This window comes from Colius striatus, chromosome Z (genome assembly GCF_028858725.1).
Source record: "Colius striatus isolate bColStr4 chromosome Z, bColStr4.1.hap1, whole genome shotgun sequence".
Taxonomy (NCBI): domain Eukaryota; kingdom Metazoa; phylum Chordata; class Aves; order Coliiformes; family Coliidae; genus Colius; species Colius striatus.
In genome coordinates this window covers 67,311,444-67,329,173 of record NC_084790.1, presented here as the reverse complement: position 1 = coordinate 67,329,173, position 17,730 = coordinate 67,311,444, and the positions used below count along the sequence as shown (strand labels likewise).

Genomic DNA, 17,730 nt, shown 5'->3' with positions numbered 1-17,730 from the left:
AAAACAAAGAAAGAAAATGGAGTCTTGGTTGGTTAATAAATGTACAGCTTTTCCTACACCTTGTATTTTAAGGAATGATGTATACTTCTCAGGAATAAACAACATATTCTAAATATTACCTTTTATCCAACTGCTTTAACTTAAAAAAAATTCAGCACACACCCTTTTAATTTATTTGAAACCTTCCATAAAATGACTGGGCTAGAAATTGAAGATAATGTAAGTTAAAGTCTTTTGCATGTTTCCATGTTTAATTGAGAGGTAATTTCTTGCTATTAAGTGCAGGCTCAGTATTTATACAGAAGAATTCATGCAAGCATAAAGTGAAAAATGATCTTACGTTCAGTTGCTGATGATTTCTACTGTAGAGGATGACCTCAAAAGGCTGAATTATTTATGAAACAAGCATTTTTAAATACAGTGTTTTTGTTTTGGTGGCTGAAGAAGGTGGGACTTCTGCTGAATAGCTTTAGTTCAATAACCATTCTGTAGTAATACTTGTTTCTCAAGCTGTCATAAGGGTTAATTTAATGCTTGATTACTTGATGTTGGCCTTCGTGGTGTTGGCCCAACAGTCTTTAGTTCTTCCTGGCCTTGACAGAGCTTAAACATTTTCAAAACAACCAAGTAATCACGTCCTACAAATTGTCTACAACTTTGGCTTCTTGGTTATTTAAGCACTTTGCTCTGCAGACATTTTTGCAAATGACTTTGTAAACACCCGGCAAGTATTTTACTGACTTGCTTAGAACAATGGGTAGCTAAAGTCTTACCAACAATTGTAGCTGACAACTTTCAGTTGACTGTATGACCTTCTATACCATGAAGTTTCCTATTAATTTGTATAGTGCCAGGTATAAAAACGTTTGTGTCTCTAAATGTCTGTATGCTTGTACTTTCTCTGTGTCTTGATTTTTTTTTTTTTTTTAACAAAAACCTAACCACAAAATCCCCCTAGAACAAACATTTTTTATAACAGTTTGGGGGTTTTGCACTAAAGTTGGTATAGCACAGCACGGACTCAGGCACATTTCACGTTCATGGTTCATGTGACCTTACTTGACATAGCTCTCAGCCAATATAAGTTGTACCTAGAATTTTAATTTGTGAATTACAAGACCTTCAAGGGAGTTGTCTACTTGGTCCATTTCCTTCTTCTTACTCCTGCCTTCAACGGAGCTTTAAACTGGTTCTGTACAGGCTTAACTGAAGCTTTATTATGCCCAAACTCAGTTTGCCCGTTCCTGTATGTTACTAACCAGTACTTAATGCAGTCTTGTTTTTCACTCTGCTGACCCTGACATTGTAGCAGGGCAACAGTGGAGAAACGTGTGGTTACAGTTCAGAGAATATAAATTTGCAACTTTCTTGTGAAACACTCACCAAGAGCAACAACCTTATTGTTAGCTGCCACTACATCCAAGAAGGCATGTGTTAAATTCTCCCCCCGTGGTGTGCTGCTACATAGAAATGTCATTGCACATTCAAGTCAGTGCAGTTTGTTCATCACCAGTAAAAATTTCAGTTCAGATATTTCCAAATGTGTTAGGAATTTTCCTCCTCTACCAAATTCCTATCTAACTTCTGCCTCCCTTTCCAAACCAGGAAGCAGTTCCGTAGACCAATGCTTGTCTGTGTGCATTTACTTTGTAGGTCAATACTCAACAGCCAGCCTTGAAGCAAGCTGAGTTCAAGCAGGCTGACTCGGAACAGCAGAAACCTAGTGAGGATCTGCTTAAGGCAGTGCCTACAGCAATAAAGATCGACCCACTGCAGGTTAAAGGTGAGACGGAAATCACTGCCTTACAAGCAGTAAGAACATCTGTAATTTAACTGAGCATTTAAAAACGCTTTTGTACACAAGATGGAAAAAGTGACACCAGTAGACTGAACTTTAATCAGTTTTCCAGCTGTGGAGAGGCAGTATCTGTTCAAGCATTTTTATTACTAGCATTTCTACTAGTTCTGTTTTGTTGTAACTGACACATTGCACGTAAAGGAAAATACAAATACAATTCTGGAGTTGTATCCCTATGGAGGAAATACCCTGCATTTGGAAGCAATGATTTTTTTAAGCACATTTAAATCTTGCTTTCTGACTAAATTTGACACATCTAGCCTGCTACTCGTCTCTGTGGAATAACTGAAAGTTAGCCTTCAAACACACACACACACACACACAGATCCACACTTCTCATGTACTGCCACTGGGCAAAATGCAAGTAAGAGATGTGACGTGCTGGAGATGGAATTAGCTAACCTAATGCTGGCTTTTGGCACTGAACTCTCAGAAACTAGTGATTTGACTGGATGCATCCTTGTGCATCACTCTCACCAAGCACTATGTGAAAGTCCATTGCCTATTGAATTATTCTTACATGTTATCTTAAATGACAGTCTTGCGAGCATGCAACTCTCAGAGAGCTAGCCATGGAAGACAACATCTATATAAAGTTTACGCAGGCAAATTTTACCATGGTTTTTTTTTGGTGAAAAATACAAATATACAGGAAAAAATACACAATTTGCTAAAATTAACAGCCCTCCTGCCCTTCCTTGTCACGTTTAAAAGTCAACTCAGCCTTGGTATACTTGTAAATCTGCCCATGTGACTGCTTCATCCTGAACTACTTTTGAACACTAAATCAGCTTTATCGCTGGTAGCAAAGTGTAACATGCAGAAACCTGATGCTTGGATAGCGCACCGTTAACTTTCATTTGAACTGCACTGTTTCTGCTGCTTAATGTATTAACTGCACATACCAAAATTTTAGATAGGTAAAGGCAAGAATCTCTTGACAGTAAACATCATCTTAACATCTCTTTAGCAGTTCCCAGTAGGAAAAACATGGGTTGTCTTCTTTTTATCTTTGATACTGATGGGGTTGAATGGTACTATTTCAGAGGAAAAACAAGAATTGAGTAGAAAAATAAGGCGGTATTTATTAAAAGTTTTTAACTTCTGCCAGTACTGAAAAGCTTTTTACTCAGAATAACATTTTGTTACAGAAAGAATAAACAGCCTAGCTGACATCAGAAAACAGGACCTTGAAGCGGAAGAGGAGAAGCCTCCTAGTCAACTGAAGAACCCAGAGGAGTCACTTGCTGCTGCTGCAAGTGACAAGGAGATGCTGCCTGAGTCAGACAAGGAGCCAAATCAGACTGAAGATGAAAAACACATAGCTGGGCAAGATGCCTTACAGCTGGCAGCAGAGCAGGCTGCCAGTGAGGAAATTGAGAGGGAGCAGCTCCTAAATTATGATGCTAAGCAGGATGACTTGCCCCCTAGAAATGCCGGTTGGTAGCATGTCACGTATTGTTAAGAACAGTAAAAAAATGAAAGTGTGGAATAGGGCAGGATTTCTGCAACAGCTGGCCAGACTTAGTCTAAGGGTTCGTAAAGGTTAGTGAGATGTAAGAAGTCAGTCAGTCCCCAGCAGTCTTCTACAGTCCATGGGTAAAGATGGAGACCTCTGACTCCGCAACAAGGAGCTACAAGACTGGGTGGTTTTGTGTCAGCCGTAGCAGCCATCCTCCCTCTCTACATTGGCTGTACAAGCCATTTGGGAAAATTATCCCCAAAACTTTTTGCTATTGAAGACAAGGATGCATTTGAAAACTATGAGAGGTGAACTATTCAAAGCACTGATGAGCAGAGAGAAAGCAGGGACTGACAGTTTCAGAGAGTCTTTTTATGGAGTCAGCATGTACGTGCTAGCTATTCTTCAAAGTCAGCCAGCATGAGTAAAGACTTCAGGTATATCTAAAGTTTACTAATATCAGTCTGCAAAACTGCAGCAGATGTTGCAGGTTCATGTCTGACCATGAACCACAGGTCTCCACGGCACTGAGCAGCAGGGTATTGATGCTGTGCCTAAACCTGACCAAAAGGTCTGTCTTGAGGATCTTGGTCTCAGGTGGAACCAGTAGCTGAGAATAATCAAGAGGAAGTCTTCTTATACAGGTGGAGCAGGAATTAAGACCCACAAAAAAATGCTGTTTATACTTTTCTAGCAAATGCATTCATAGAATCCTGAATAGTGATGTTAACACTGTTGATGGCCTGACTGGGAGAAATAATCTCATCTGCACGCACGTTAAAGTAATATTTTTCCAACTGCTACAAAAAGATGCTGGTCAGAGCAGGCTGGCCCCCAGCGAGATGTGAATACAAGTTACCTGAATGACTTCCGTTTTAACAGTAGTATATAGCAGAAAGATTAGGTAAAAATAAATAAATCACACAATTAGTGCAAGAAAAAAACTCTACCATGTAGTCTGTGAAAGGGCAGTTTGTGTGAGCTAGGAAGACTAGTAGGATGTTCTTCAGGCTTGACTGTTTAACAAAAATACCATACCTTACTGCATAGGTTGCCTGTAGCCAAGGGATCCTATGGTAGAAAAGATTTCTTGTGCATTCTCTGGACAACCTCTCTATTCCAGTACAAGCTTGTTTCAAAAGTTTGAGACCTTTAGGTCTGTAACTGGGTAAAAATGATGGTGGTCTGAACATGGACAACATAAGGCTAAACATTTTCAGGCCTGTTTCTAATTGGGTCTTGGCTTAAGAATGTTAAGAACCAGAGACTCCATTCTCTAACCTGGGGTATGTAATGCTTGTACCTGTGCCATTAGCTACTTTCTCTAGCTGGTTAACTGAAAAATAAGGGTAGTAGTTTGGCAATCAGAGATAACGTTTCCATTTAGTTTTGAGCTGTCTATCCTTTATTGACTGTCCTTTTTTATGTAATGAATGACTGAAGAAAATATCTTACAGAAAAGCACTTTTGTGTCAAATTAACACGTCATAACGTGTTTTTAATTATGTATTTCCAGCTTCTGCTTGGTGGACAAACTAAAACAAGAAGGGGGGAAACAGATATATTTTAGCAGTAGTGGCAATACATTTAAAAGCAGTACCAGTCAAGGTTTCAGCGTTTGCTTTCAGGTTTTGCTTTTCCTTAAGCTGTACTTCAATGTATTCTGAAATCACCTAACACTTTTCCTTTCAGACCCTCTGAATGCTGACTGAATTTTATTGCATGGTCCAAATCCCCAAAGATTCTGTCTAATCAAGTTCTTTAGATAAGAATTACAGCAAAAGCTGCTCCGAAATTTAACAGTTTAAATGGCAAAATAATATGAAAACCTACTCTGGACAGCAATCCATCCAGCAACAAAATATTCTGTGGAAGACTGTTAGAGTAACTGTCTCTTGTGTAGATGACCTTATGGTATAGCATAAAAACCAATTCATGTTTTTCCAGACAAACAGGAAGCACTAAACCAGGACAAGGATGTTGATTACAATTTAGATGAAAACGAAGCTGAATCAGAAACGGACAAGCAAGCAGCACTTGCAGGGATTGAAAATGGTAAAGAAAGATAAAGTCTCAGTACCACATATGCTTACAGTTTTAAGATGATACTTTGAATCGTATCCTGTAGCAGACAGAGCTAGCTGATTTCTGTTTGATTTTTAGCTTTCCCTCATGTTGACAGCCTGATCTCTCTTTGTAGCATCACTGAAGATACTGTTTGAGGTGTGGTGGGAAGGGGCAGTATCAGAGGCTTTACTATACTATACAATATTTAACAGTCCTTTCAACGTTTCTCCTGCGATGTTCTAGATAAAAATTGTCAGTCAATCACCTGAAAGAGATTTCTGTATCTTTTTCTTTTGTCCTAATTAGTTCAAAACCCTGCAGATGAGAAGAATCACTTATCTGAGCATGGTGAAGAACGACAAAAGTTGTGAATAAAGGAGGTTCATGGTGCAACTTCATCACCTCTTCATAAAAATGCAGCAATGACAAGAAAAGTGATTCCAGAACCTTTTGATTATCTTCTCAAGGCTTCAATAAGAGCCCAAATGAAGTAGTATTTCCTGTGTGAAGTGTTTCGACTGATTCAAGCTTGGTTTAAAGCAGCTTGACCTTTGCAATGACTCTTTCATTCCTACCTGTAAGATACTGACAGAACCTCCAGACTGGTGGCAGATGAGCACAAGTCCTCTGCCAACGACAAATTTCTTCCCTGACTAATGCAGGAGAGAGAAATCTCCAGCCTGGTTTTAAGAGGAGCTTAGGAAGAACTAACTTGCCATGTCAAAACGCGGGAAAGGCTGAAAACTTGGCTCAAGCTACACTCTACTCTTGTGCCTATTCTGGCACCTTTTTACTGCAGTGTAGGTAGTCACAGAAAGCATGATGGTTATGCACTTAAGCCGTATATTTCCTGGGCCTCCAAAATGATGTTGCTAGGTTACACTGTAGCCAGGCTGAAACACTGTTCTGGTTGTTTTCTTAGCCTTTAGGTTAGGAAAAAGGGTTCTGACATTAGTATCATCTGGTTAAGACATTAGCCAGGAGGACTTTTCTGAAAGCTCTGTGGGACTCCTGTTCACAACACCAGTACTACACAAAGGTTCAGTTACTGCTATCTTGCATATGTTCGGTGTGAAATGTTCGCACTCTTGCACTTTCTGTGACAAGAAGCCATCTGAAGTGGTGTGTGCGGCCTGCCCTTTACTCCACCCTGTCTTCACAGAAAGGGAAACGCTGGTCTTGTAGAACAGCAGTCACCTCAGCTGTTCAAAGTGACTAATCGCTTTTGGCTGGACTTGTAAAGAAGTGAAGCCAGACTGTGCCTTTACAGACATCTCAATGTCTCACATAGGTGAAACTCTTGTCAATATCCTGTAGTCTGTCTTTTCTGTTAACTCATTGAATGTAAACTAGACACTAGTTTACTTGCAATAACCTAGGAATACCTTCTCTTACCAACTAAGGCACCAGTCCAGCCTGCACTCTGTGTAACCAGCTTGTTTGAAAACTGTATTTGTGTTTGGAGCAGTCTTTGTGACTATTAACCAACCCTCATCAAGACGGCATGGAGACAGACATGATTAACTTCCCAACAAGCAATTTAAGAAAATACAAATACGTCTTGGCTTTCTCTTACTGCAGTTCATTTTGTATCTGTGTTTGTGGTGTGTCACTCCTCAGGGTACTAGTTTACAACTCATGTACCTTAACATATCTGTATCTGCAAGTGGAAGGCTAGTTATTGTGTATGAAAAGGATAGGAGTTGTCATCCAGTGAAAGGCAGAGCTCAAGTCAAATGCTGCTTATTAAGCCTGAACATGTAAACAGTTCAACTGATCAACCTGCCACCTGTAACTTGAATTCTTCTAAGAAAAGCACTTCCGTTACTGAGTTCCTGGTTACTCTGTTCTTTTCACCATTTAAGTCAAGTCAGACTTAAATGACCTAGGTTACTGCAGTCAGTACAGCACGGGAAACAAATGCTTGTAAGCAGGAGAGAAAAGGAGGTATGAGCGTCTAATTGAAAAGGATGGGGGAGCTTCAGCTATTAAGGTTGGGGGTTTTTTTTCCCAAGTAAATAATGGCATGTTTCAGTAGTTAAAGCTGGATGTCTAGGATATAGAGTTTTAAAATTAAAGGATGTTTAGTTGGAATTGTAGTTTACATAATGCAAACTGAAATTTTCAGTTGCATGAGGCAGGGACAGTGTCTTTGCTGTTACCATCTTGGGGTTAAACACTTGTCTGTCAGGTTTTTTTTTTTAAATTTAAGTTTGATCCACTTTAGATATGCATTTTAAAATAAAAATAATAATTCTCTTCTGTGTATTCACCTTACTCTGTACAGTTCATCTGCTTCTAATGTTAACGAAAACAGGAAAGACAATGAATTGTGTTTTCTTGGTTCTATAAATGATGTGGAACTTGGCTTTTGTTTCACTTGCTGCTTCCTCTCGAGAAATACCAAAGGCTGTCCTTCAGCTGTTGTCATGGAGTTCAAGACTTTTAAGACAGGAAAGATTTTGTGACTGTTCGTAAGAAGGCAGCAAAAAACAGACAAATTCTCAGTGTCCTGTACTAGAGCCAGTTTGCCATCTTTACGCCTGCATTTCCCAGGATTTTCATTACAGAAGCATCAGGTATATTAATCATGACAATAAGCAAACATGTAAAATAGGCTGCAGCCTCTTTAGCATGGAGATGAGGAAAACTGTGTCTTAACAGTACTCCTGCTTATTTCAAGAAACTGGAAATTCCTAGCAGACAAGGGCCTGTTCCTCTTCAGAGTTTCTTGTTTTCCAACTGTAGCTTAGCAGTGGGGAGTTAAAGGAGGATTACTCCACAGAACAAATTGTTAGGAGAAACACAAACAAGCAACTTGCATGGACAAAAATGCATTGCTATGGAGGAAGCCATTTTGCACCAAAAGCACCAAAATGAAGAGCTGTCCGATCCAACACAGTCAAACCTGGAAGACTTGCTTTTATGGCCCAGGTAAGACTTGGCAGGACAGCTAAAAGTAAGTTATCTTTTTTAATTGTTTTTTTTTCCCTCCTCTCTTGCATGAGAAGGTTGCTCATCAGCATAGCTGCAGCACTTTACATCTGGAAACAAAGGACAAAGAAGCACTCCAGGAAGAAAAGGGCAGTTTTCGGGCTCCTGTTTGGGTTTTCTACCTCAATCAACCACTACATTAGGCAGTAGGATCCAGTGGCAGCATGGCAGTTAAAAACAAGAGAACGAAAGTCATGCAAGAGGTGACAGAACAACAGGTCGGCAATCCTTCCTTTGCAATGGCAAAGTAACAACAGGCTTGAAATAAAGTTGCAAAGTGGTAACTTTATGCCTAGTGTGTTGTGTTCCCATGATGGTCCTCAAGGACTTTTCCTGTATTTGAGACAAAATACCTCCTAAACAACTAGTTGCATTAAAATGTCACTGAATTCACTGCAGTAGGAGCTAAACAATTAGTTTTCTTCTGCTCTTAATTTCTGTAAAGATTGCTTTAGCTTGCAGGACTTGGCAAGAAAAGAACCCAGTCTTTCTGCTTGCAAAGTAATAAAGTTTGATAAAATTTTGGCCAAAGCATGGAAACTCACAATATCTCAAAGTAGCTTTGTTCAAAACAGAGTTTCAGTAGCTCAGCTGTGCCTCTCAGACATGGTGCTCTGCTGCATTATTTTTATTCATCCCCAAATGTTACTAAAATCCCTAAACTAAAATATCTTCTTATCAGAGTTCACTCATTAAAGTGATTTGTGATTAAATCCGTAATAAAAAATTGATTAAGGTAAAACCATTTTTCAACATCGATGAAAATCAACTTTAACTGTACAACTTGATAAACAGCAGTTGTCATTCAGGTCAAGTAAAAAAAGGCATACTATAGATATTCCATGTAACAGTACTTTTGTCCCGGAGATCCCTCTCAGTCTGATTATAGTACTAGATAATCCGTCCTACAGCTGTATCTGATGCACAGATTATGCGTCAGGTATCCTATCAACAACCATGTGTTGTTTCACACAAGCTTCACAACTGGAAAATATTTATGAGGGGAGAAGTCAAATTCTGGAGGTACCTAGAAGGAAAAGGTTTAAAAACATTACATAACAGTACTACTGAATTGAATGCTCAAAATGAAGGATATTGTGCAGACAGAAGAAAAAGTTTCAAACAGCAAAATGTTGAGAAAAATAATCCTAAGTTTTTAAATTACCATCTGAAAGGTACTAGAGCCCAGTTCTGGATATGCCAGTCATGTCCAGCAGGGATGAGCACAGAGCAGTGGAGTGAGTGCTGGTGTGGCTTTGCAGCATGCCCCTTCCCACTCTGCCTGTGCCAAGCCCGCTGCTGGCCCTGATCCAGCTGCACCCACTGGCCCTGGCAGCCAGCAGCTCCCCATGCTGCTCACACAAGCTGCTGGCTCACTGCCGTGAGCTACTCCTGCCAGCTCCTGCAGAAGACTCAAACATTTGTCACCACCAACACATCTCCCTTTTTTTTTCCCCCCAAAACATGAAAAACAAGTTTTCCTTATCTACAACAAACTACTTCCAAGGTAAAACCAGATTACACTGCTTCCCTGCTTCTTTCAAGAGTTTTCAGAGTAACTATGGCCTGACTCAGCTCCTCCAGCTGCAAAAGATCAGCAGCAGCCTTGTGTGTAATACTACATTTCACATTCAATTCAATTGGCATTTCCTTACCTTAGAGTCTTTTTTGTGGCCTCCTGCCAGCAGCTTCATGACCACGATATTGGGTTTAGCAACCTTTAGAATTTGATTGACCTAAACAGAAGTCAGGAAGAAGGTCTCAAGAGAAAGCAAACAACCTCAAAATTATTCCAAAGAATATGCTTAAATGTTTACATGCTGCAACAGTACAGCAGTCCTGATATGGAATCAGCTTAACAGGGATCAGGGTATTTTAAATTTGAAGTGTAACAGCTTGATTAACAAAATTTAATGAAAGAGGTATTATCTTGGTAGTCACTATTTTTATTCAACAGACCACAGGAAACTCAGCTCTCCACACTTCTGTTCAAAATTTTTTAACTATGGCCAGTTCTGAAGCACTCATCCAGAAAAAAAAACCCAACAGGTTTATACAGTCGAAGCACCTATCCCCATGATCTGACACAATGGGACAGGGAAACTCAGTACCAAACTGGTGGCTTTTTGCACAGAAGCGCTCTGGGCATGCTCAAACTATGTCTTAACTACACTGGTTAACCTCAATCAGATAGCTCATGTGGGAGTACCACCAGGATCCAGAGAACAGGCAGGGATTCCTAAATTCTCAGGAGATGACATTCAAACCTATTTTTACCGCCTCTCAGGAGTACATGATTACCAGATTTCAGGTAGGTGAGGCAGGCATGTGTCTGTCACCTTCTTCTTAAAACTGATACGCTTTTAGAATAGGGCCAAAAGGCAACACGCAAGAAGTAACTAAGTTATCTAGCATCAAAGACACTTGGTAGGGAGAAGGTTTGGAACACTGAGCACAATCCTGACTCAGTTACATAACACACTGGAAGAGACCACTGTGTAAGGTGTCACCATCCCCCCTCTGCCCACTCCTTATCCAAACCACTCAGCCTCGCTCACCATTTTGTTTAACTAGATCCAAGCTTTGGATCTCATGCAGATCCCTCTGAAAACACACACTCTACAAGGAACAAATACTCCTGTTTTGCCCCAGTATTTCAGTCTTACCTCATAATCTGGATTGGGAATATTCTCAAGAATCATTTTAGCTTGCTGAAAGTGTTTGCTAGCTGCCATGTAGAGATCTGATGACTGAGGAGGTGGGCTGTACTTATTTAAATCAGACATTTCCTAGAGTGTTACGGAAATATATATATTAAAGTCAATTGCCACAAAAATGTATTTTTATCACCTTAAATGAAAAAAAACCCAGCATATGTGAGAAAAAAAGTTGTCAATTACATAATATTTTAAGAATATGGAAATAAAAAACATTTAAAATGGTAAATACAAAGCAGCAGTACAGCGCATCACACTTACTCTATAGTGTCACAAAATGCAATAAACTTGTCATATTCTCTATAAAGCAATCCTCCTAAACTCGTTTTTCGGCTATTTGTTTTAATAGTGCCATGCAACATGTTAAATTACAGGCAAAAAAATAAAAGCAGAAAAAACCCCAAGTATGATATTCTTTACTCAAATGAAGGTTAAAGCCAGTGAGATATTGAAACTGATCAAAGCTTTATTTTGTATAATCTTGTGTAGGTTTTTTTTAGATTAGGGATTTAAAAAAACCCTTCACTGCCAAGGAGGAAGCAATGATAGTCTTAATTTCCACTACAACTAGCCAAACCACTAAACTGAGGAGATTGATTGGCATACAAAATAGTATAGGTTCAGTTCAGACAGTCCTTTAGAAACTTTAAGCCTTTAAGGTCACCAAAATTCTAAAGTTCAACAAGAAACATCCAGATTTCTGCACCTGAGGCAGAAAAAACCCCACAGGGTTACTGTTACCACCAAGATGAATACAGGTCAACAAGTTGATCTTATTACAAATCAAATGAGCCTCTCATGGGACTATACAAGCAGGAGCCTGGCCAAGCAAGTTATGATCCTGTACTCAGTATTGACACTGCAACATTTAATGTCCTGCAAGTGTCGGATCCACCCATTTCCAGAAAGCTGCTGAGATGTGGGCATGGTTGGAGCCTGTAAATATTTAATAAGGCCTGTGCTGACAGTTTTGTCTTAAGGCTTGCCTGAGACCCAAACAAATCATGTCAACTAATTAGAGGAAATGGATTCTAGACCGAGGAACCACACTGTGGCTCTTATCTAACACTTGAGCAAGGTCTATTAATGCTTCAAAAACTGCAAGGCTTGCAACCCCAGAACTGGAGAAGCCTAGCAATAGCATTGAATTGGGATGTGCTGGACTTTACCATTTATGGTAACAGACTGTGCTTGGAAGAAGCTGTGTCACCTGCATCAAGCATGTAGAGTATAAAGGAATTAAGAGAGTCAAGCATCAGTGCCAATCCACCGCCAGCAACCCTTGAGGAGAACCCCAGGACACCGTGGATCCACAGCTCCGACTATTCTTGCAACTCCATCCCAAATGCTTGTTTAACTTTTGCCTTTTATTCTCCTCTGTCCTACAGCTACAGTTTTCTAGTTTTGGCAATAAAAACTGCCCAAGTGCATGGTCTATGACCTCATTTGTGTCTTCATCCTGTTCTTGGGATTATATCAAAACCTCCCCTCAATAGTGGATCGGCACAGGGGCCTAGAGCACATGACCCACATGGACAGTCCATGGACTTGGATTTTTTAATTAGACCAGAAGGATGCTAATGTGTAATCTTAGTAGCAGCCTACAACTACTATAACAGCAGTTATGAAGCTACCAGAAGACAAATGCTCTTTGTTAATGGCACGCAACTTAACATGGGGGAAGAGGTCAAATTGTGGATTAGATATAATGCAGACTGGATACTAGGGAAAACGGGGAATACTGTAGCCCTCCAATCAGGTATGGAGATTAAGACTAAATGGACCAGAAGAAGTAACTGTTAAAGAGCTTGGAAAACATCTATCCTTTCATTTTTTTCAGACTTGGCGAGACAAAGTCATGGTTATTGTGATCTATAATACTACTTCAAGGATAAGATTTGACAAAACAAGTCTCCACTGGTCCCTTCCAACCAACACATCTGTGATTTAGCACTCAAAATTACTTTTGCTTCATTCTCCTGTTTGCTTGCTGAATAACACTGCTATGTAAACCACAGCTAAAGTCTGTCATAGACTTTTAAAAAAAATTATTTCCATGCAAAACAACACATGCATCTCAAACTACCATATCAGACCAATTTTTGAATGTCTAAGAATATAGTTTTAGCAAGAATTCTTGCTAAAAGAATTTACTTTGAGATACTAAAGGCTCTTTTCACAATAACAAAAAATGTCTAAAGCAGGTGAACAAATGACTTTTATAAAAGCATGAATGCAACCACGTTTTGAGATTACTCACCTTAAACTGCAAGTAGTGCACTGGGGGTGGTGTGATAACACTGTTGAATGGAGCAAACCTGTGCTCATATCGCACTTGTTCACTATCCAGTTCAAACTTCGGTTTTCTTACTTTTCCATCCATGTCAAATGCAATCATTGTCTAAAAAGCAGAGGGTATATAAAGTGAAAAGTGTTAGCTTTATGTCACATTTTGCTGTGACTAAAGTAAAAGTTATGATTTAGCTATAACTTGAAGGATAGAAAAAAGAAACACAGTATTTACCGTATCACATTATAAACTTGAGCTTAATCTCCAGTCCCACCAATGACAAAGGCAGCAAGCAATGTATGCTTGATTCATATTACAAAAGCATTGAAGCCATTGCTCAGCAAGCACAAACAAATTACCTTGTACATCCCAGCACACATGTTTTGGTATGCTTGACTCATGGTGATCTCTCTGCTGAGAGGGCGAACTGAAAATTGCAAATAAAAATATTATACCACTTCATTCAACTCAGTACATTTGTTAATTTCAGATCAAAACAGTTGTTTCAGATTTTCAGAGAGTGACAGCATTCTTGGGTATATTTTAAAATAATGACAGAAAAATGAGTCATAAAAGTCACGGGTATGCATTTCTGCTCACTTGGCTCCTGATGACACAAAGCATCTCAAGACAAGAGATGTGACAGTCACATGAACAGTACACTGACAATGAACTAAACTGGTCCAGGCAGCCAATGTTCCTAGCATGTCACCCTACGACACTAAACGACAGCCTAGAATTTAATGCTTGTGGTTGAGAGGCAGGTTTGCTTAGTTCACGGATTTTTAAAAACTTTCCAGACTAAAATATTTTAAAAGCATTTTTATCCTGATAAGAGAGATGTATTTATCTTGATAATATTCCTTTAAGGTCCCCTTTCAGCTTCCAGTATTAAAATAGTGCCCATTGCCCCACATTTGGCACCTTTTTAAAAAGCATAAAGTACAGCAGTAATTTTCTGAATTTCCAGAAACAAGGCAATTTAGTTGATATAACCTTGAGCTGCTCATATTTAGTTGCTCCTCTTGCAAAAAAGACAACAATGAAAATACAGAAAATAAGTAACTGCAAAGAACAAAAAGCAAGCTTCCACATGGTGCTGATTTGCAATACCAATGCTAAGGGACCTCCAACATATCACAACCTTTTTAGTCACTCAGGGATGTCAAATCTGTAGTAAATGCTATTTATACACTCATGTTGGATGTCTTGTTTTGTAGCAGTCTTACAGTCCTGACCACACAGCCAGACAGCTATGGTATAGAAGTAAAATTTTAATTCTCTCTCACGCATATACACTAGAGAAAAGGTGAGTTTCCAAAGAGGCTTTTGCACAGAGGTACTACCACTGAATTGAAACAGGGCAACTCATCGTTGTAAAGTTAAGAAACATGCTTGAATGCCTTCTGAAGCCAAAGAGAAAGTACATAAATACATGGACAGTTTAGTCTTTGAATCTAGCTACAGTCACCAAAAAGTAATTCTGCAGGAATTACAGGCTGTAGAAAGGCAGTATCTTTCCAAGTCAATTGCTCTAGACCTGTTAACTACATCTCACATGATCCAATACAACACAACTGGTGAAGCTGTGAAAATAAATGAGATTGGGTTTTTTTCTGAAAGGCCTATTTAGAAGTAAGTAAACAGGAAATTCTTATGCAGTGACTGACTTTTTTTAGTTAAAAAGTTTCACATTCAGTCCTCAAACTGCAGGACTTTTCCTGCCCACACCAGTGTTGACTCTAAATTCTGAGCTTGAATTCTACTTGGCTGCATGAAGAGGAGACGAGTTTAGAGTTACATTCTACCGCCAAATACCTTTTTTCTTTTTCTTTGTTTTCTTACTACTGCGGCCTTTCTGTTGTTCCTCCATTATTCTCTCCTCTGCCATCTGAGAGCTGTCTGCGCGGCTCAGTGTTGACATCAGCCAGGCATAGAGGAACTCTGACAGGTACCTACAATACATAGTCATAACATACTTCAGTGCAAAAGCTATTCATAGCACACACATCCTCACTTGAGATCTAAGAGTAAAGGGCAACTTCTAGAGCAGATTAAACTGTGTTTCACATGGCTGAAGTGAACAGATTACTCTCTGCTCCAGTTTTGTATAGGTTCTCGATTTTTTATTTTTTAAACAAGACCTCATACAAATTTAACCACAGACAGCTCAAAGTATACAAGTTTCTTATAAATTTACAAAGTGAAGTCCAAGACTCTCATTATTTGAAAACCCATAAAGGATTGAACTTCTGTAGAATTCTTTCTTCTCCCATCAAATGAAACACGTTTAAAGATGTTAGGAATTATTGTTTTGAGAAACAAGGTTATTATTGATTTGTTTAAAACATTAAAAAGCTGTACACTGTTATGTAAAAACACCAAGCCCACGGGAACATTAAGATTTAAGATAAAACTTTAAGAACTCTTTAAGAGCTATTTCTTAGCAAGCAGAAACAAGTCCAATGTATCTCCTGACCAACTTCAAATTAAAAGCAGTGACGAAAGAAGAGAGTATAAATCACATGAATAAATTATACTTCATAAGAAGTCATAGCTCAGAAGAAAAAATACTGAGAAATAACTGTGCCTTTCATTTGCACGTTTCCCCTCATAAAGCTTATCTTTTTTGTTCTTCACTTACAGTAAGGAGATAAAGCAGTGGACATTTAAGTTCCAATTAATAGTGATTTTTATGGGCAGACAAAAAAATACTGTCACATAAAACTTGCTAATTATGTACTGAGGTATTAAAGAATATTGACATCTTCTGGTACTATCTGCAGTATTGATTTTCGCAGTTAATGCTTAATCTACTCATGAAATGGCACAGTAGCATAATTAGATGCACTGAAGTTCGAGTCATTTGAACCTATAAAATGATCTCTTAGAACAAAAGCTTACAGCTTACCTAGCAAGACTTTATTGTAGCTTTACAGAAAAAAACCTCAAAACCAAAAAAACAAACCCCAAATGCAAAACACTGAAGTACAGAAGCACTTTAATGTTAGAAGGTTCAACACTAAATTTTTAATACTGAATCAAAAAAGAACCAACTAAAATCATGTAGTTTTTGGATCATGCCATCAACTGTGAAAAACAATGAATGTAAACGAAAGCAGAATAATAAAAAGCATTTTAGCTTCATATAGTGCAATAATTTTCACTAAAAGCAGATGTGTCTTCAAATATGCTCACAGAAAAAGATGCTACTTTTACCTAGTCAGCTTCCAGACTGCCCTCAACATTCTGGAGATCTTTCAAAAAATACTAGAGATCAACAAGACTACTGATCTTGATGCTATGAAGACAGATAAAGCAAATTGCTTTCCTCATGCATTCTCGTCTGACAAAATAGAGTGGTTTTCATTAACTGTCATGAAAAAAAGACGACGCTGGTTTAAAAAGTTAAATAGAAAGCAAATTACTATTTCATATTACTATTACTAACAGAATACTATTACTAGTACACTAGTTAGTCCAGAAAAGAGACCAACAGTTTTTTTAACCCCCACTTATGATTTTACATGTAAGTAAATTAAATAGTGTGGTGGGCACACTTGAGATTTTTTTTTTTTTTAAATCACATTGGAAGCCCCTCCTGGAAATACTTGCAATTACAGCTCTCTGTCAGCATCCAACATCTGTCAAAAAAGTGTCCTCTTACCAATATATGTAGTAATATTCATGCATACTGTAAAGCTCCAACTCAAAGCCACTCAGAAGATACTGTATCATGATACGGAGGTTATGATACAGGACCCAGGTGCCCAAGCAAGCCAAATGTTGCCTTTGCGGTTCCTGCTTCAGTAACATACTGTGAAGTGCTGCATCTACTTTCTCTGCCTATTGGAAAAAAAACAAAGTAACAGGCAGGAAAAACATTTGAGTGAAACGGCATCCAAGTTCAGGCAAAAATGAAATCTTAGCAAAATCTCGATACAAATTGGGCCATGCTCCAGATTACAAAAGACTGAAATCTGTTTTTACTGCTATTGCCACTTCTATGGTCTAGAATTATCAGAAAACTGGAAAGTTAATCACATAACAGGTAAATTCTGCTGCACAGAGAAAAAAATATTCTATATTCTATACAGCAAGACAGCTCTGACATTACGGGCTTTTCAACTTAAAATTTTACAGAACGCTTAAATATAGATTGCTACCACTCACATGAGCACTGAAACTCAGAACTCATTACAAGCCATTATATTGGCAATAATTACTTCAAATCATAGAATCACAGAACAGTAGGGGTTGGAAGGGACCTTTAGAGATCATCTAATCCAACCCCCCTGCAGAAGCAGATTCACCTAGATCAGGTGACACCAGAATGTGTCCA

General features: G+C 38.7%; 2 protein-coding genes across 6 annotated transcripts in view; one reads left to right on the top strand and one right to left on the bottom strand.

Annotated features, from left to right (window-relative positions):
• The window catches only part of GOLM1 (golgi membrane protein 1), a 39,273-nt gene extending 30,603 nt beyond the window's left edge, over positions 1-8,670 (top strand). For both annotated transcript variants that reach the window (XM_062019166.1, XM_062019165.1), the window contains exons 7-10: positions 1,654-1,783; positions 3,010-3,297; positions 5,268-5,375; positions 5,694-8,670. In XM_062019166.1, coding sequence (XP_061875150.1) covers positions 1,654-1,783; positions 3,010-3,297; positions 5,268-5,375; positions 5,694-5,758 — 591 coding nt within the window. In that variant the 3' untranslated portion in view covers positions 5,759-8,670. The remainder of the gene's footprint in view (positions 1-1,653; positions 1,784-3,009; positions 3,298-5,267; positions 5,376-5,693) is intronic.
• NAA35 (N-alpha-acetyltransferase 35, NatC auxiliary subunit) overlaps positions 1-17,730 on the bottom strand; it is a 48,850-nt gene that overhangs the window by 1,687 nt on the left and 29,433 nt on the right. For 3 of the 4 annotated variants that reach the window (XM_062019161.1, XM_062019163.1, XM_062019164.1), the window contains 6 exons: positions 17,056-17,234; positions 15,207-15,343; positions 13,748-13,815; positions 13,359-13,499; positions 11,048-11,170; positions 10,037-10,117 (listed from right to left, as the gene is read on the bottom strand). In XM_062019161.1, the coding sequence (XP_061875145.1) occupies positions 10,037-10,117; positions 11,048-11,170; positions 13,359-13,499; positions 13,748-13,815; positions 15,207-15,343; positions 17,056-17,234 (729 nt within the window). Of the gene's footprint in view, positions 1-2,454; positions 9,409-10,036; positions 10,118-11,047; positions 11,171-13,358; positions 13,500-13,747; positions 13,816-15,206; positions 15,344-17,055; positions 17,235-17,730 lie in introns of those variants that run through there. The other variant, XM_062019162.1, reaches the window with a different exon arrangement.